This window comes from Egretta garzetta, unplaced genomic scaffold (assembly GCF_000687185.1).
Source record: "Egretta garzetta isolate BGI_Z169 unplaced genomic scaffold, ASM68718v1 scaffold264, whole genome shotgun sequence".
NCBI classification, from domain to species: domain Eukaryota; kingdom Metazoa; phylum Chordata; class Aves; order Pelecaniformes; family Ardeidae; genus Egretta; species Egretta garzetta.
In genome coordinates this window covers 4,009,563-4,029,885 of record NW_009259685.1, presented here as the reverse complement: position 1 = coordinate 4,029,885, position 20,323 = coordinate 4,009,563, and the positions used below count along the sequence as shown (strand labels likewise).

Below are 20,323 nucleotides of genomic sequence, written 5' to 3'. Positions count from 1 at the left end.
ACCCCCCGCTCCCCCGGGTGCCCTGGGCGGGCAGGTACCCGCCGTTTTGACCGGGGAGGCGGTCTGCTGCCTGGAGAAGGGGCGTCTCGATCCGGCTTCCTTCTGAGGGTCTCTCTCCCTTGCAGTCACGCCAAAGAAATTCTCCACTGCTTGAAGGAAAAGTACTTCAAGGAGCTGCAGGACCTAGAGGTAGATGGCCAAAAAGTCGAAATGCCGCAGTCGCTGAGCTGGTAAGCGAGCTGGAAGTGAAGTAAGGCACCCCATGTGTTCCCGACGTCGGGCCCGACCAACTGGTTTGTTTCTGTCTTTTGCCTCTGCCCTTTTCCTGTCTCTTTTCCCCCAGGTATCCAGAAGAGTTAGCCTGGCACACTAACTTGAGTAGAAAAATCTTACGCAAGTCACCGCAACTGGAAAAGTTTCATCAGTTTCTGGTTAGCGAGACAGAATGTGTAAGTTTTGGATAGATCTTGATTTTTTTTTTTTTTTTTTTTTCCCTTTCATATCCTGAGCAGCATTTTATTTAAATGCATGATGAGAAACTCAGGCTGTACCTTTTCTCTCAGAAGTTGAGTAGCTCACAAGAATCTGGATGTTTATGTTGCTGTTGACAGTAATTCGTCCCATGACTGGCACATAACCACAGTTACAAATATTTCCCCTAAACTAGTTGCAATTTTTTTTTGTTTTGTTTGAGAATGTCAAAACGAGTCCCTGTAAAATAATTAGTTGCTGTTAGAAACCAGGTGTTTGAATCTGGTAAAAAGCACACGTGCATTCATACTGAGTCTTACCTTTAGCGATGGATGTTTTCTCAATTGATTGAAGCCAGTTTCTCATCTCTTGAGCAGAAGCTACATCCGTAGAATGAATAAGATCAGAGTAAATGCACCATTATCAGAAATTTCAATTGGGTGAAATACTGTGATTTTGTTTGTTAAATGCTAACAAAATTTAATCCTAAGTTTATAATGCTGTGTTTTCAATTGCTTTATCGTTTTACTACATAGAGATTTTAAAAATTTATCGCAAAAGAAATGCATTCTTTTGGAATGGAATAAAAATGAGTTTGTTTTGGTTTTGTTTCTTCCTTTCAAGGGAAATATCAGTCGTCAGGAGGCTGTTAGTATGATCCCACCTCTGCTGCTTAATGTTAACCCCCATCATAAGGTAACTAGAATATACTGTGTGCTAGAGTTTTGTCCTGAAAGGTAGTTTGATTAAACTACAAATTACAATGGCAGTATCAATGCTGGTACCAAAGCAAAACAGAATTGCGTATGTTTTATGCTTTCTGCACGTAAGCGACAGCAATCAATTCATGTTCAGATCACAAACAGGCTGTCAGGGGAACATCTGCTTTTTCAGTTTTATGTAATACCCTGTAAAAAAACACGTAGTTTTTAAGTAGCTACATAATCTCACTTCTGCAGTGTAAACGTATTTAGCTGCATCTAAGTTATATTCATGTTTCAACCCCCTTTTGAAGTGAGATGACTGTTTTTAACTTCCTGCTATCCATCACACTGTGAACAGAGGTAGTTCTTTACCAGGTAGTTTTCACCTCTCTGTGCTTTTTTGAAGAACTTGTGAACTTCTGCTCTATAAATCCGCTAGGCGAAATAATTCGGGTGAGCTGAAACATGCTGTTGAGGATGGCTAAGGAGTATAGATTGCTAACTTTAACTGAGGTGTCTAAGGAATGCACAGGATGTTTTCTAATGGCAGATGGTAGGAATGGGGATATCTGGCAGCAAACTTCCTGTTCTAACCTTAGTGATGTTTTCATATGCTACTTTTGTTTGCAGAATGAATCTGTCAGATGGCCTTATTCCCTTAGTTAATGAGCTAGTTAGAAGTGCCTTGCTATCTCAAGCGACCATGTGGTGCACTTCCTTGAATTTTTCATGACGTATCTTAAAATCTTAATTTTTTCAAACTTCTGACCTATATCTTTTAGAGACCTGTTCGTACATACTTGTTTTTGTATTAAATTCCTTAGCATATGTAACTTTTTGCTTTATTTCCTTGTACTGTCACCCCAACCCGATATATGACACAGGGTCGATGGCTATGTTACGTGAGGCTAGGTCTTCTCACCTCTTAGATTAATACAAATTGTGTGGTAGATCCAGTCCTAATGTGTCACAGGTGCATTTTGTTTTGTCTGGAGTTGAACAAGTAGTGAATGTGTTCAACTTAATATAAAACTCAAATTATGAGAATACTTTTGCACACACTTTGCTTTTATTGCATATAACTATATAGCAGTATACGTTTTTTGCATTGAATGTTTAGCTTTGGTGACTATATTTCAACAAGCGCTTTTCAGAAATGCCTGTAAGATTTCACAAATTTCATCATAAATGAGACTCAGAATAGGTTTTTTAACCTCCCTTGTGACAAGACAGCAAATCACTGCTGTAACAATGCCTTGATTGTTGTAATTTACGATCTTTTATGGTTCTTAGTGCCTTATTTTCTGAGCTGCTTGTTATGGCCAGAATTGCAGGTTACTTTTCATGCTTAGCCAGCAGGTTCTGTACATCATGTCTTACATGTCCATTCCTGTCTTACACAAGGATCAGCTTGATGACTGTCAAACCTCTCTGTAGTTGTGTTCATTTCTAATCCACTTTTCACAATTCAGTTTTCCTTCACTATCAATTTGCTGGACAATTTTAGAGCATGTTTAGGCTTGCTTGTTCTTCATTATCTTTTGCTCTATCTACAAAAGTAAGTAGAAACTGGTAGCGTCACAACTGTTAGCTTAAATGGCAGATATGATGCTCTCTTACTACGGATGTCTCATGATGCGTTAGCACTGTTGCATGGCAGCACTTATTACATGCTCTCTGGAACTGTCAGTAAATGCTCTTCGCATTTCTCTGGGGTCTGTCTTCTAGTTAAGTCTTGTTCATGCTGGGGGCTTGCATGAGGATCTGAGCAGCTCTGTCCCCATCTTTTATTCTGTTGCATGATTTCAGCTAAATTTTACTGGACCTAAAGGTCTGGAAGATAAGAGTCATATGATTCTGAAAATAAAGGTATGGAAGATAGAGTCATATGGTTCTGAAAATCTGTAACTAGGCAAGAGGAAGGACTTTAAGCTTCCTTACTTAAGAAAACAATGTTAGCTGTTGAATGGTTTACTGTGAAAATAATTCTATGAATGACTCGATCACAAGCCAAGTTTGTGATGCACCAGGAGGGAGAATAATGCTAGAAATCAGGTGTTGGTGTCTGTGCTGTCCTGTTGTGCTGCCCAATGGCAGTTTGAATACTTCCCAAGTACTTCTTCCAGGGTATAGAAACAGGCAGTTTATGCTGCCCTGATTTTTTTTTTTTTGGCATTAAAATGCAAATGTGTGAGGAGGGATAGCAGTTAATTTTTATAAAATCTTTGTAATCAACTGTGTGGTATAGTCTCTGATTAATTTACTGATAGTTAAAGAAAAGTACAGCCTGCTCTTGAATGTAACTTTTCCCTTAATGTTTGCGTGTGTATTTAAAGTTCCAGTTAACTTCAGCTGGAATTGCTTGTGAGCTGATAAAAGGACCATATCCCCATATTTATATTCAGATTTCTCTTTCAAATTCCTTTTAGGTGATGTATTTGTTCCCTACAAACCAAAGCCATTGTTATAGTTTAGACCCTCAGAGATCAAGCTGCATTCCATGATGCATTCAAAGAACAGAACTGTACTTTGTGTTTCTGCAAACTGGTGTTCAGAACAATCATAATTATGCAGTTGTATGCAAAAAGACTTAATTTAAACAAGAGCGCATAGTATATTTTTCAAGTACTTAAAAAATACAAGGTAGGACTTCTTTTTTTAACTTTCTGGTGTTTGTAGATTCTAGATATGTGTGCTGCACCTGGATCTAAGACTGCACAACTCATTGAAATGTTACATGCGGACATGAACGTTCCTTTTCCCAGTAAGTCTGGAAAAACTACCAAAAACTTTTGTGACTTTGAATTTCCTCTTTTTCTTGTAGAATTTTACTTTTAATATTGCAGTTTAGTAACTGCATTTAACTGCATATTGAATTCCCACAGTAGCTGAGATATATGAGATGGGAAGTACTCCACCTTTTCCTTGAAACTTTGTGGGCTTCCTTGGCTTGAAGAAGAGAGAGGGATTATAACACCTCACAGTTCAGACTGTAATAGATATGATCGGAGCTTAATTTTAGATGGTGGCCCATGAACCCTTGTGTTTTAATGGTATCCAAACACAGGATTAAGCTGCTTTAGCCTTAAAAATGGTGATGTTTATGGATTTTTTTTTTAAGCTTCATTATCTTTACTTTCATTTAGATGCTCGCAGAAAATACTGTCCATCAAAATTGTGAAGTTGGGGGGAGTAGATTCCTTCTGCGTTCTGCTGAAGGTCTGCTGATGTACAGAGATTGTCTTTGGTGGCAGTGGAGGTTTTCTCTGTTACAAGGGTTTTTCTTTGAGAGTGAAAAGTTGAAGGGCCCTTGGTTGTGCCTTATTTCCACTGTGTGCAAGCTGGAACTCTTGAGACTGACTATTTGACTCATCAGTTAAACCTTGACTTAGCTTATGTTGTTTTATGTTCAGCAAGGGGTCTTCTATTCATAAGTAGTCTTCTAAGTAAAAATCTCTAGCAAAAGGTTTACACAACTTTGAAGACAAGGCAATAAGCTAAGTAAAATTATTTAGCTGTTGAATAGTAAAGCATCTTCCCAATATTTTATGTTCCCAGAGGGTTTTGTAATTGCTAATGATGTCGACAACAAGCGCTGCTATTTGCTGGTTCATCAGGCTAAGAGACTAAACAGCCCATGCATCATGGTGGTAAATCATGATGCCTCCAGCATTCCTAATCTGCAAATAGATGTTGATGGAAGAAAAGAGGTCCTCTTCTATGACAGGATTTTGTGTGACGTCCCCTGCAGGTATTTTGCATGTAATCTTCAATAAACAGATTTTATGCACTAAGTACAGTGCTAGAATTTTTGTGTTAGCGAGTTATGCTTTTTGAGTTGCTTAGTGAGTTATGATTTATAGTAACTTCCAAAAGAGGTGAATGCCTTGAACTGTCTTAGGTAAGGGGATGCCATAATCAAGGTGAAGTTTTTTCGTTCCAAGTGGTGCTTAAATTTGGTCAGCTGAAGGGCTTCAAATTTTGAACTTCTACTCAGGATACTGAAATACAAAGATAGTGCGGAAACAAACAGTACAGCATAGGAGGACTAGTTAACATGAGAGAGGGACTGGTAATTTTTACTGCTATAAATGACTTGGATATGAAATTATTTTACCCACATACTCATCTGGTCAACCTCTGTTACAGTGGAGATGGAACCATGAGGAAAAACATTGATGTATGGAAGAAGTGGACAACACAAAACAGTTTGCAACTGCATGGGTAAAAATGCTTATTACTCATCTGCGCTTCTTCCATTTCTCTCTCCTCCTTTTCCCATATCTTTTAACATCTGCATGCATTCATATGTCAATATATGACAAAGCAGAGGCTAAGAAAAGTCACTTTTCTCTCAAAGAGCTTATGTGCTATTGAGAGGAAGAGTAGTGTTTCAGATGTGAGGTCAACCTCCAGTGGAGTGTGTGAATATAAATTTCTTGTATTCTTATGAATATCTGACATATTAATATTAATTGAATTAATTTAGACAAAGTAACTAATGAAACAGGAAACGAACCATTTGGTTGGGATTGTTAGCATTTAGACAGGTAAAATGCTGTTGGAAAATACAGAAACTTGTAAAATTTAACAGTAGTGTTTTAACATCTTTAGAATGTCAGAGATCATACATAAACGGTTTCAGTTACCTGAGACTGGTTTATGTTAACTGATGGTGAATGAGTACTTAGCCTAGTGCAGGTGCATGGTAAAAAGCAGTAATTTAAACACAGATGAAAAAGCTTAGAACATTTTACTGTGCATTTGTAACATGCTGGGAATGCACACAGTTGCTGTGACTCAGCTGAACTATGGTGACTTGCTGCTTGGTAACTCATTCATAATGACAGGTTTTATTTTAGTTGTAATTATGCACATAGGGTATAAGCAGGTGATCCAGCTCAGCACGACTTTTCTCAGAAGGCCAGTGCGAGCTCAGCTCTCTTGTCCTTAATATTTGTAGTAGTCAGATTGCTCCTCATTTTAACTCTAGATTTCAAAGAGTAAGGGTTTGGGGGGATTATTTCTCTAGTGTTGAGTACTTTATTATAAACTTGATGGGGCACTAGAAAGAACAAAACACAGAATGTTATCATGCAGTAGCATTAATGTTTGACCTAATTGCTATTTTGAGAGGTGTAATTGTGAGTGTGTCTGCAGTGTAGACTATGCTAAGCTGACTTAGTTTAAAACTGGCTTTGTGTACTGGTGACAGCTGTGGAACTCAGTATGTGCTGACTTAGTCCATGGAGAGTTAGTTATGTGTCTGCAATATAGCTTCACCTGTAAGAAATTTGATGGCTAATCTTTCTGATTCCTGAATGATGCGTGGCTAGACCAAGAATGTTCTGTTTGTTAGATTGCAGTTAAGAATTGCAACCCGTGGTGTTGAACAGCTGGCAGAAGGCGGGAGAATGGTATATTCTACGTGTTCATTGAATCCTATCGAAAATGAGGCTGTGATCGCATCTCTGCTGGAAAAGAGTCAAGGTGAGAATGTGAGCTTGGATGGAGTGGGGTAATCTTTTTTTCTTGGCCCAAGAAAGGATATGTGTATGATAGTACTAGTATTAAGCTTAGTGTAGGTAACGTGCTTCTAATGTGCAAAACTGGGAGAATTTCACTGGTGTTGATATGAGCAGTCTTCTTTAATGCGCCTATCAAGTGCAAATATAAAACCTGAACAAGTTCTGTTAGTGCTACACAAAAGACTTGTGTCTTTTTTATGTGTACAGATCAATGGAATTCAGTCCACTGGTTGGAGTCCCTGTCTGACATATTTCCTATGGAAAACACGACATGGGACGTTACTGCTGCACACCATAGGAGTAAAAAGCCCAGAGTGTACTTAAGCGGTCAGAGGAATTTTATTGTGCACCAGTAGATGGGAGTCACTGATAACCTTTGGCATCCTTTGACTCATATTTTGACATGCTTGGAATTTTAATGTCTTTTTTTATACTTTTGACTTGCATATGAAGTCTTGCATAAGTTGCTCTTAAGTCTCCATCATCTGAAGTAACAACAGGTGGAAAAATTGAGGTGAGCTGGGAAGTTCCACTGCATCAGTTTATGATAGTAGGGCTTAGAAGCCCAAATTTCTAGTCTTGAGCTGATGGACACTGGTTTTTTTCAGAGTCAGTAACCTGAAGTTTGGAGACATCTAATTGGATTTTGCATGAAAAGTTCCAGAGTTTGTTAAGTTGAGCCTTGTACAGATCAGAGGCAGCTATATTACTCCTGGAGCTGAGCCGGTTCTAGAACTAGAATAGCCCTGTTTTGTCTAATGTTTTCTTTGTGTCTGTCACTATTGTGACCCCAAATTATGCATGAAATTTCATTGTCTCCAAAACAGCAGTTTAGCTAAAATGCCTGTGGATAATTGAATGTTTAATTTCTGCTCAAAGGACCTTTTTTTTTTTCTTTTTAGAGGTAGGATTTTTGTCAGACTGAGTGAAAAAACAACATATACGTCTTTTCAGTAAATTATAGTATGCTTGGTTGATTGAAGGCCATAGTGCACCAGAGTTAAGTTTAATGATAACAAGATTGGAAAGCAGTAAGGACTAGTTTGGATAGGAGCACAAAGCAATATGGATGTTGATGGACACCAACAATTGCAGTATTTGCAGCAAATTCAGTACTTGGAACTAAGGATTTTGACTGCAGTGTTGGTCTGTGGCATTTCGATCTTGTCTCTGCCCAGTGGGGCTATTCTGAGGCTTACTTGGAGGCTATGATGTGTCCCAGTGAGCGAACGTTATCCTTGGGGCTTGAACATAGGTGTAGGGTGAGGTAGCGGAGTGGTCTGCAAGGGGCATTGAACCTTGAGGATTTGTTCAGGTCAGCCCAGAAACTTTTTTGTTGGTTCTTCAATCTTAGCTTAGTTCCTAGGACTGTGGAGCAGATCAGAGATTGTTTTCCCCTCGAGGCTGAAAAAGTAAGGAAAAGGCACTTGTACCATATTTCTCTGCTGGGAGTTGTAGTACTTCTGATGGACCATTTAATGGTTAATCAGTCTGACGTAGTCTTGAGGCATCAGTTAAAGTCATGCTGTAGGTAGGCAGGAATATTCAAAGGATAGACTCAAACATCAAGTTTAATCAGGTTTGAAATGTCATTTTGGAATTTGTCTATGGATTGATGTATCACTTTTTCGTTTATTTAAAAGACTTAAACTGTCACTCTGAGAGTAAATGGTTAGTCACGTAGAACAGGCTGATAAATTGTGTACAACAGGAGGAAAAGCCTACCTAATTGTTAAATAACTAAGTGTTCAGAATCACGAAAAAGAGTTATTCTTCGCTAGAGAGATCACCTATTTAAACACCAAGTTTTTATTTCATTCTTTCTGGACTTGCGGCAGTTTAAAGTTTTCATTAAATTAGTCAAAGATTTCATTAGTTTTCATCTATGCAGTAGATTAAGTTATACTCTGTTGATGTTTCTTTTAGTAATCTGACATATTTTGGGCACATAAGCCTTTTGTCCTGTTAGGTTGATAGTACTTACCTTCCTGTTAAACACTTTGGAATTTTCCTCTCCATTTACAAAATAATACGTTCTTTTTCCTGTCACACTAGAATATCTTAAGATTGTAAATCCATAAAATCAGAATATATCAAGCATTTTAAAAGGCTTAGTCATCCCAAAAGAGTACTTCTCCAAAAAGTGCTTACAGTGCAGTAAATCTAAAGACTAAGTAAGTGAGAATAAAAACTTATGACTGCATTGCCTGGAACACTGGTGGTTAACAATAAAAGTTGTAGAGTATTACTCTATGCAGCTGCTACAAAAAGTGTCTAACCATTATATTTTGGTTCATTTATAGGTTGCAAATTTTTGTAGCTATGATGAACAGTTCTTACCACCTTTCTTGTTAATTTACCCAGTAGTAATTGTATTAACATTTTGTTCCTTTGAGAGGTTTAAAAAGCAATGGTCTTAAAATGGTCTTAGAACTTGAAGAAAAACTGTTTTTATAAAAGTTAATTAGGAGCACAACTCTCAAATTCTGTTTTCAAGGATGTATATATTCTTGGGGTTTCAGGTGCCTTAGAACTTGCTGATGTCTCTTCTGAGTTGCCAGGTTTGAAGAGGATGCCAGGAATTACAAAATGGAAGGTACTTACCTGGTATTTCTGTGAAGTTCTTGATCTGTTGTAGAGTGTTAAATTAGGGAAATTTTTGAAGTGTAAAATTTCAAAACATTAAATTGAGCTAAGTAATGGTAGTGATTTGCTGTTTAGAGTTGCTAGACAACATAGTATTGTAGGGCAGAGGGCTAAAAATCTTTCTGATGGTAAATTCTTGTCTCCTCATCTGCTCTTCTCTTTTTCCTCTAGCTTTCTTTGCTTGCTCTCCTATGCTTTGTTAATAGAATTCCCTTTTCTATTGCATGCAGCGTGTGGCCTGTAGATGGCAACATAGTTTCAGCCACTTTTTAAATTATCCCTCCTCCTCATCTTTACAGCCTGCGAGTGTTAGATTCTATGGTTCTTTAGCTGGTCCATTTGGAAGTAAAAGCTGTTAAACCCTTTCTGGAAATAAGCTATAAAAACTGCAGTTAAACTGCAGTTATGTGAGTAATCCTAGAATATTAATAGAATCCTGTATTTTGTTCCAGGCATTATGTGTTTTCAGTTCTGGAAAGAGGCCTGTAGGGAGGGGCAAAAAACCCCAAAGCTTCTTCAGCTTCCTGTTAAGAGCATAATAATTATGAGCGTGTGCCTTTGCAACGCCATTGTTTGTTCCGTCTTCTCTCACTGTTTCACTAGTCTCTTGCAATGGTACAGTCTGCAGGTTTGTGCGTGTGTGTAGGCTAATGAACAAGATGCATGGAATAAAGATTTGCTTATGTTCTGTCATTGGAAATCCTGCTTAGAAACTAGCTGATATCTTTCTTCTTACAATTCCAAAAGTTTAAATTGTATGCTGGTACCTGAAGGAAAAATACAAAATGCATGATTGTGGCTCTGTAATCTTAATTTTACTTTTTTGTACCATATAAAGGCTACAAAATACATACATGAAGATCATTAAGAGTATATTCCCTGTAATATTTATTTCTGTGTTTGCAGTTGAAATATAAATCTCCCTAATGGGTTTTTTAAAAAGTAGGCTAATAAAATCTGTTGAAAGTTTACAAGATTTTCTTCAGCCCTTATTTGCTGCTACAGTATTTTTTCAGGCCTCATTGGCTAGATTGTCGTTGAATGCATTTGCTTGCTTTGGTGCTATTTTTACTTGGTGTGGTCCTTTGGTTTCCTGGTCTGTTCAATGGGAGCTCTGTGACTTTGTGATTACAATGAATATTCCTGAGCATCAGTTGACTGTAAATCTCTGGAAATAAAGTACGGGTCTGTTCAAGGGACACTTAGGTGCTTGGAAAGAGCATTCAGTACTATCTCCTTAAGCTAGACAATGAGCGAACTCAAATGAGTTACTTCAGAATCTTGAAGGAAGAGACCTTTTTAACTTCAGATATGTTAATCTACTTCTGCAAAACTTGTAGTCTTCGTTCTACCCTAATAAGAGGCTAGCAAAATGTGCAGTAGAGAAGACTTTAGCGTGTTCTTTGATGCTTTGTCATTCCAGCAGTTACATTATGTGGTTAACTGTTAAACCAAAACTGAACAGAGCAGGGCTGTTGGGCAGTTATTCTACTACACCTGAAATAGTTGCAGACTTGTTTGTACTTCCGGTTGTTTATCAGTCCCATTGTTTGTTTCTGTCAAGCTTAATTTATGACCTCCAAAGAAGAGCAGTTCAGAATCACAGAATCTCGTCTCCATCTAGCAATATGACATGTAGCGTATTTAGATTTGAAATACTAATTCTGGAAGTACAGCCATATCTATTTCAGGAATATGCAAAGGCGCAATATTCTAGGTGTGATCTGATCAGTGGCTGAGAAATGCCAGACTTCATGATGCTGAAATCTGTGTTCTAACATTCTTAGTGAAATTGTAATCTAGATAAATCTTACATTTCAGTTTCCAGTAGAACACTTAATTAAACCCTCAAGACCATTACAGTGAGCTGTATGAAAACACTTAACTGTACTTGCCAGTCCTGAAGTCATCATCACTGTGACTTCTCTATTTTGTTGCCTTAACAAGAAAAACGGGCCTTCATTTGAGTCATTAATTCTATGCATTTGCCCCACACATTCCTGGATGTGACCTTTCTTATAGCCTCAGTGTTCAGTACAGAACCAGGCATCTAGAGTTCTGAAGTCAAGTTTTCCCTGGTGGTTTGGTTTTTTTTTTTTCCACTTTGGTATTCTTGCTTAAAGAGCATTCAAAATGCCTTGCTGTAAGAGTTGTGGCTCTAACCTTCTGCTTTTATCTTAAGCATCCTTCAAAAGCTTTGACCCTTACATAGAATTAGGTGATGTTCTGTCCACACAGTAGATTTATAGATGTGTTCTGAGTCCTGGATAAAGATACAGACACTAGGAAATTCATGAGGGCATGGTTCTTCAGTAACTTTCCTTGAAAACATCTCTATCTATGACCTATGTAGGGCTGTGTCATGGAGCTATATGCTTACCAAGCTGTTGTGTTGCACTCTTGCATCTTTCTTCTTATGTAATTAAATTGGGATTCCTCATTTCTAATACCCACTGGACTGCAGTAGCCCTTTTCCTTTGTGTACTGCTTGGAAGCTGCCTGTAGCAGAATGTCTCACAGCCGGTCTCAAGGAGAAAAAGAAGTAATGTATCCTAAGTCTGATGGTTTACTAATCTTCTTGTATATTCCACCACTGTCTTTCCTTTGGATTTTGGTGTTCTATAAGTTCTGGAAGGTTAACAGAGATCGCGCAGTTGATTCTGCACCAGTCTTCACTTGGCTGCACACTTCTTGAAGCATAACAAGCAGAGCAAAGAGGTACAGCTGGCAAGAATCTCCTGCTCTTAAGCACACACATAAAATGCACATAGGAGCAATTCACTTAAAAGAACTTAATTCACTATAGCAGAAAATAACTTCTCTTTTTGGCATCTGAACCTTGGTTTGAAAGTATCTTAATTAAAGTTTGTAAAATGGTGACCCATGTTCTTCACAGCATTTATATTTACTCCTTTAAAGGTAATGCTGAAAGATGGACAATGGTTTGAAGAGTGGAAAGATGTGCCTTCAAATAGACAATCACAGATCCGTCCCACTATGTTTCCAGTAAAAGATGAAGAGAAGCTAAAGACAATGAATCTAGAACGTTGGTAAGTTCTCCCAGAGTAGACTTTGAGGTTTTGATGGTTACCTTGTATGGTGGTGGGCAAAGTATAATTAGGAGGTCAGATTAGGAATGTGTTGCAGTATAGACCTATGTTTGTATAGGTCTTTGCATATTTTGATTGCTTCATATGTAATGGCAGCACACAATACTTAAATTCCAGTGAACTGAAAGAAATTATTGAAGGAATACATGCTTACAAGGAATAAATGCTCACACAAACAGATCAAATTCTTTGCATCCAGTAGAGATACATAGCCAAAATTACTCGAAAAGTATGTAAGACTTGAACATTTTAACAATGTGACTTATTTTCTATGAAAGACTTTCCATAGCTATTCTAAAAATAGTGTTTAGAAATGAGTCATTAAAGCTCAGATGCGAATGGTGAAATGAATGTGTTGCACTGATGTAAGTTATTTTGCCAGAATGCTTTATTTTAGATCCTGTTTCTAGCTTGATAAATTAAATTTGTGAAATCCTCCTGGGAATACTTAGTTTACCCTGAAAGTAAATTCAAATGTGATACTTCTAGTACTTTGTGAGAGCCTGGATGCTGATAATGAATACACTGCAACATTTTTATTTATTTTGGGTTTTTTCCCCCTAGTCTTAGGATATTGCCACATCACCAGAACACAGGAGGTTTCTTTGTGGCTGTGTTAATAAAAAAATCTCCAATGCCATGGAATAAACGCCAGCCTAAGGTAACTTCTTTTAGAAGAGCTAAAATGTTAAATTTTAATAACATTTCTGGAATTCTTTTGAAAGCTTACGTAACAGAAAAGATACTATAACTGTTTTCTATCTGTCCTTCGGTTATAGTTCAGTGTGTCAATTAAAAATAAAATCCTAAATGCCGTAAGAACTTTTAAAAAAATCTCCTTTCAAAATAGAAAAAAAAAAAAATGAAGGGGGATTTTGAAGTCATAGTAAAATACCAAGATAAAAGTTGAACCTAAAATTAAGGCTTTGAAAGAATTACAGAAGCAGATTAGATTTAGTAGCTAAAGCTGTCACTTCCTTCAGCTATGTGTGGTCCCTCTGCTGAAGGGTTTTTTCTGCTGTATGGTAAGCTAATTCTGATTTCAGTTTATCTTACTCTGTGGCTGGGTTGCTCAGGAGTGATTCACTAGCAGATTAGTCTAGCAGATCAGCAGCAGGGGAATGGATGTAAAACTGTTAGGAGTAGCAGCAGCAGCAGCAGCTTCAGACATCTGACTTTAATCCATTTGTTGTCAATTGTCTTTAAAATCCTGTCAACAGGATTTTAAGTTGACGTGATTTACTTGATCTCTCAGATTGTTCATATCTTTGAGAGAATCTTCTTATGTGAATCCATTTTAGCTGTTTCTATTTATTTTATTTGCTTCATTAGAACACCTTATGAGTAAAATGTATGTGGCAGTAAGGAAAAAGCATTTATTCAGAAGCAAGCATCATCCAAGTAGTTTATGCAGTTCTAAGTTTAATACTGTAGCATTCTTACAGAAAGCGTGCAGCAGCAGGTTGTGTGTCACTTTGAGTGCTAGGAGGAAAGCAGCAGCTCCTGACTTAAGATAATCTTCTCTATGAATGCTCAAACATGATTTTGTAAATGGTACAAAAATAGCTTGCTTGGACAGTTGGTAAGAAATCGTCCAGAGCAGTACTAGAGGTGAATGCAACTTCCAATGATATCTTGATTTAGTAATCAGATTAACTCCCTAGATGGATCTGTTTAAGCACTTACATGCAAATTCGTAACAAATAAGCACATGCAAAGAGAGAACATAGGTACCTTTTGTTACAAGTTAGATACTACTTTTGCTTTGTTGAAAATATAATTTTAAATAGGTTCATCAGAAGTTACCACAAAGAACAGGAGATACTGAAGTGACAGCAGCTAATTCAGATAACGGTTCTGAGTGTATTACTGAAGACCCAACGCTTGATGAAAATGTAGAGTGTAAGAAAACACAAGAATTGCAGAATTCAGACACTGAGCAAAGCAAAAAGGAAGGAGTATGTGGGTAAGAGACCATGTCCAAATATTTGTCCTGTGACAGCTTTGTAATTGCTGAGTATTCTATAGTTCTTTTGTTATTGGGCTCATTTAGGAGTCGATCAAGAAGAATTAATGAATTTGCTCAGCTGTCCTACATTTCCACTTTTTCTGTCTTGTATTTCAGGAAGTTAGGAAAATAACCACTTTCCTTATTAGCATTTGCAAAGTCTGTTAGTCCTTTCTTCTCTGATAAGGAGAAAACTACTTCTAGAAGTTAACCTTCGGAAGATCTTTACTGTCTTCACAGTAACTCCTTCAGAAATCTCTGTTTACTTGTTTTCGTGGTTTCTGTTTTCAAGCACTGCTTTCAATTCCTCATTTTCAGAAGTTAAATTGTGTGTAGTGTTATCATAGTGAAACATAGGAAAATGTCAGTATTCTGTTTGGCGTGCTATCATTACCATAAGGCAAGTGTTGACTAAATGAACTGAATATACTGATTTTAAACCAAGTACTTTTACTAGAATTGACAATGTAATGGTATTTTCTTTTTAGACCACCACCATCTAAAAAAATGAAGTTGTTTGGTTTTAAAGAAGACCCTTTTGTGTTTCTCCCTGAAGATGATCCATTGTTCCTTCCTATCCAGTAAGAAAAAAATGTTTCTGTTTTGGCAGTAAGATTTCTAGTAGTTCAGGAATATTAGTAGTTCAGGTCATCACAGAAGATGGGTCTAGGAGGTCATACATAAAACTTTTACCCTAGCTTTGGACCAGGTGCCCCTCTCTAACTTCTTAAATGAGAATAGCCAACTGTAGTTTGCACTGGAAATTTTTGAGAGTATCTTAATGTCTATGACAGCTTGTCTTTTCTGATTTCGTGCATCTTTGAAAGTCTAATCTTTATGTTCTGGAGCCAAAGTGTTAAGTGTTTGCAGAGATAGCTCGAGGAAATGGGCTACCCCATGCATTTTGAGTATGTAATTTCATTGTTCAGTTAATCAAAACAAGTATTATGGTCACAGGAAGTTTTATGCATTGGACCCATCATTTCCCAAGATGAATTTACTAACTCGAACTCAAGAAGGAAAGAAGAGACAGCTGTACATGGTTTCTAAGGAGCTGAGGAATGTGCTTCTGAACAACAGTGAGAAGATGAAGGTATGGTTCATCTCTTTAGGTTTTCACAACAGAGATCATAAGCATCAGTGGGTGTCTCCCTGAACTTGGTATTGCCAAGCTTATTGTTTATTTAGGGGATTAGCTCTCTGATAGGCCTTTTCTTTTTAGTCTGGATAAGTTTTCCTCTCTATATCCCTCCTCTGTTAAAGAGATGAAGAGTTGTCTCCGAGAGGTGAATAACCATTTCCAAGATTAAAATTGGTATGTTTTTTGGCAGATGGAAGGGAACTTAAAAGTAGAGGAAGGGAATATATAACCACTGCCTGTGTACCAGCATTGTTATGTGGTCTTCAGGTACCTTCACAAGTTAATATTGACACCGTTGTATTTGTGAGCCCCTCAATTATAAAACTATTAAGAGCTTTGAAAACTTACCAAAAATAATGGGTAACTTCAGCTGAATTATTAGTTGGCTGTGTTACACGGGGACTTTGTTTCGAAGTAATTTCAACAACTGAATATTTTGAAAAGTTGCTAAGCAGAATGATAATGGTATAAGAAGTAGTTTTTCTGAATTAGAGGGAGAAATGTTAGTTTGGTTTTTTTATGACTTCCCATGGAAAATGCCTTGCAAATGATATAGATTTGTCTTAAAAGTTGTTGAATAATTTAAGTTAGAATGAAGTCATCTAGTCCAGCTTCCTTCCTGCCCCAAGCAGGGCTAACTTCAAAGCTAGATCAGATATGGTTCAGGGCCTCATCCAGTCAAATTGTGAAAATTTCCAAGGATATTCATTACATCTTTGCAACAGATCTTTAAGATGGATAAATAATTATCCTTTTATCCCACATGCAGGAAGTGGCTATATAATTGACAGAATTTTAAGAAATTCGTGCATTGTATTAGGCAGTGAGACTTTGAGTACCACAAAGGATATAGTGTTCTAGTATTAAGCACTTGTGCGTTTTTAAAATCCCGTCCTTGATTGACTTTCCCAGAACCACACAGAAAATTCTCACTCAAACTAAAATTAAAATTAGATCTTAATAGTTCATTGCCCTCATTTTAACACTAACACTTTCTCACAGTGTTCAGTTTTCAACGTGGAAAGGAGTAAAAGGTGAGAGTGAGCTATGTTTTGGTCGTGGGAATTCCTTTTTCCCTTGAATGAATGTTCACATTAATTTAATTCATTGTCCAGTGCGAATGAACAAACGTTATGGCAGAATTATCCTTTCTTCTTCCTTTTAGTCAAACATTTGAGGAAAAACAAAGTTTAGAGTGGTAATAGAGAAATTATACTCCTTAATGGTGCTTATTGTCTTTGCTGTTGGCAGGTTATTAACACAGGGATAAAAGTCTGGTCTCGCAACAGTGACGGTGAACAGTTTGGATGTGCATTCAGATTAGCACAAGAGGTAATTACATAGCATTGTATTTTCGAAGAAGATACTTTGGTTTCCTCTAGAGCCCATAGCACAGCTGGCATTAACTTTGTCGGATTAGTGACAATTTGGATTTTCAGTGTGGTTTAAAATGTGAAAATTGTTTTTTGGTATTAGCTAAAGGGCATACTGTTTTTAACATTTTCCCTTCAGAAAAGCAGAGATTGCATTTTAAAATATTTATATTTATTTATTAAACAGGGAATTTATACTCTGTACCCATTCATTCATGCAAGGATTATAAACGTCTGCATAGAAGATGTTAAAATTCTGCTAACCCAGGAAAATCCATTCTTAAGTAAATTCAGCAGTGAAACACAGAAGAAAGTCAAAGACATGGGTAAGCTTTCTAACTTGTGCTATGACAAAATGATTTTCATACATTACACGGAAGACTATGAAAATCCTGTCACGTAAACTGTTTGCTAAAAGATGTGGCTGAATTTATCTTAAATATACTTGTTAATTAGGTCAGTAAGCACTACTGAAACCCAGTGTGCTATTAGAAACTATAGTCCTTTCTGATCACATCCGTTAAGGTTTATGAACTCCAGAGAACTGAAGAGTTCCCAAACTTGTGACTTCCATGAAGCAGTGCTGTGAGGCAGCATTTAAAATGTCTGATGAACAAAGATTTTGTATACTCTAACTGATCTTTACACTTGTTAGTGCTCCAGCTGAAGCTGTTTGTTTGTCATCTGCAATTGTTTGTCATGATTTTGTGTATCAAATACAGTTATTCAGATTTGATTTTCTTAAATATGGGGAACAGTGTCTACTTGTATTAAATTTTTATTCCCTCTGCGCTGGATGCTTGAAGAAATGAAGACTTGTTTTCAGTCTTTTGTTTATGTTGTTTTATTTCCAAGTCGTTGCTGGTCCTTGTACTTCAGTGTTTGATGAGACAGAATGGGAGGAAGAATTTTTCTAAAGTCTGGGCTGGCATATGTTCATTTTACTGAAGTAAAAGTTCCTTGCTAGATTCACTGCGTAAATTAATCCACTATGTGATTTTGTATTTTAATTTGCTTGGGGTTTGGGAGGGGACAGGCTTGACAGTTGCTTTTGTAACTATATAAATGCTTTGGTCTGGGAAAAAAAAAGAATAAAAACCGGTATTGTGTATAGTTTACTGTAGATAACTGCTAACCAGCTCATGCTGTGTGGCTCTCTAAAAACTTGTTTTCTTGAACTTTTTCAAATTATAATCATTTTAACAATGTACCAAGTAACACATCTGTTTTGTTTTTGTTCCCCCCCGCCTCCCTTCCCTGTAGCGATGGGAAGTATAGTTCTGAAGTACGACCCAGACCCTGAGTAAGTAGATGTGTTGCTTTCCATTTATGCAGTTTTAAAATTTGGACAAGAATTTATTTTCACTCAGGAAAAACAGAAGTGGAGGCATAGAGGTGCAGTGAGGTCAACAGTAAAGCCAGAGAGCGTACAAAGAAAGAATGTAACAGGGGAAAAAGGCTGTCTTGCCTGTGTATTCTTAAAACAATTGTAGGATTTAGCTTTATGAAGGAGAGCTAATAGTTCTGCCAGAGGCCCACAGCATCACAGCATGTTTATTTGTTTGTTTCCCTCTGAAGTCCAGCATTCGCAATAGAAAAAGTTAAACTTCTCCATTGTTCATTTTTGTTGACAAAGTAGTATCAAAAACTCTTGAGAACTTTTTAAATGTAGAATTTCATCTTGCTGTTGCTTATATTAGTTTTGAAACCAGAGCCAGAAAATTATTTTACCTGTTGCAGAAATTTAATAGGATTGAGCTTCATTTTTTTGCTTGGTTGTAGAGAAGCAGGTATCTGTTCAGATAGTGAAGTTAAGACCAATGTACTTGCATCTTCTATGAATAGTTATAAAATGCATAGACTATTAAAGATTGTACACTTACTTATCAGGGTATGGCTATAAAACTAAGTTTTGAAGAGTAACTTTCTCATAGTTGACTGAATTTAACTGCTTGTTTGTAGAAAACCTGATGATCTTCAGTGTCCTATAGTGCTGTGTGGTTGGCAAGGAAAGACATCACTCCGTGCCTTTGTGCCCAAGAATGAGAGACTTCACTACCTGAGGATGATGGGAGTTGAAGTGTTTAAAGCAAAGAGGAAAGAGGAGGAATCGGAAAGTAAAACAGAGGAAGAAGTTCAGCATGGGCTGGCACAAACAGAGGAAAGAATGGATGTGGAAGATAAAGAAAATGATTTAGTCACAAAAATGGAAGCAGAAATAGGTGAAGAATCATCCCACAGTCCTGTGGAAAGCAGTGCTATGGAAGTAGAAAACAAAATCGAGGATTTAGATCAATCTAGTAAAAATGCCAACAGTCACGTAAACCAGGAAAGCAAAGACACGGATACGAGTAATGTGAAAGATTAAGTTTCTTTCTCTATTACTTGGCAGCTTCGATGAGGCTGACATCCAGACTTTTGCTTTTAGCATGGAAATATATTTTAAAATATTTCGGTTGGAATGGGATGTTCCTCTTTTAAAGTTCTGCCTATTTTATTTTTTAAATGAAAACTATAAAGAGATTTCTCTTCAAGTGTGTCGTCTCTTTACCATTTTAAGCTCCATATCACTGGTGGGTTTGTGTGTCTGTTGCTGGCAACGGGCCATGCACTAGTAAAATCTAAAGCCCATATTTGAAATGGAATAATGGTATGTACAAATGAACTGCCTGTGTAACTGGTGAAGAATTCCTTCAGAAGAAAAAAATGGGGTTTCATTCAAAGCACACAAATTCTAGAAAAACTTTCTCTCTTTTATCCCACTTACCACCCAATCTGATTACTACTTATGCAGGTTCTTTAATGCGTAAGGGAATCGGTGTGAGTATGCATACAAATGCACATGTAGGATTTCTAACTAACAACCTGGTTAACATTTATTCAAAACAAAACTGTACGCAGCATCCTGGAAAAAAAATGCAGAAGGCATTTTGCCAGAGACTAATGTCTGAGATTCCTCTTCCGAGTGCTGAATTCCTTGACAGGCACAGCTAATAAATGTCCTTAACTAGTTCTTTGGGTATGCTGAGCATGCCTCAAACTCCTGTCTTGAAATGTGCCTGTTTAAGAGTGTGTGACCCTGAATCCTACTGCAGTCATCTTTTTCTCTGTCCTTTCTTCAAGTGGGAGTCATCTCTAATTTTTGCAAGATACTTGTTTACAGCTGAAATAATAGTTAAAAAAAAAAAAGCGTGGTGGTATATATGTTGTTGTATAGTAGATGTTTAAAAGAGGTTATTTAGGTCCAAAAGGGTCATTTACTTAATCTGACTTAAAAAAATACTTAGTTGGCTACCTCAGAAAATTATAATATAAATCCCATCCTTTGTGGCTTAGTTTCAG

The 20,323-nt window shown here is 37.1% G+C and overlaps 1 protein-coding gene across 1 annotated transcript; it reads left to right on the top strand.

The window, feature by feature from the left end:
* Positions 1 to 127: 127 nt before the first annotated feature.
* Positions 128 to 19,463, top strand: NSUN2 (NOP2/Sun RNA methyltransferase 2). Its single transcript, XM_035894148.1, has 17 exons — positions 128 to 230; positions 344 to 449; positions 1,096 to 1,167; positions 3,855 to 3,939; positions 4,734 to 4,926; positions 5,325 to 5,399; positions 6,535 to 6,665; positions 9,226 to 9,299; positions 12,269 to 12,399; positions 13,024 to 13,120; positions 14,250 to 14,425; positions 14,956 to 15,048; positions 15,425 to 15,560; positions 16,860 to 16,940; positions 17,169 to 17,307; positions 18,245 to 18,284; positions 18,944 to 19,463. Exons 1-17 carry the CDS (start codon positions 211 to 213, stop codon positions 19,347 to 19,349), a joined length of 2,055 nt encoding a protein of 684 aa, XP_035750041.1. The 5' UTR covers positions 128 to 210; the 3' UTR covers positions 19,350 to 19,463.
* The last annotated feature ends 860 nt before the right edge of the window (positions 19,464 to 20,323 follow it).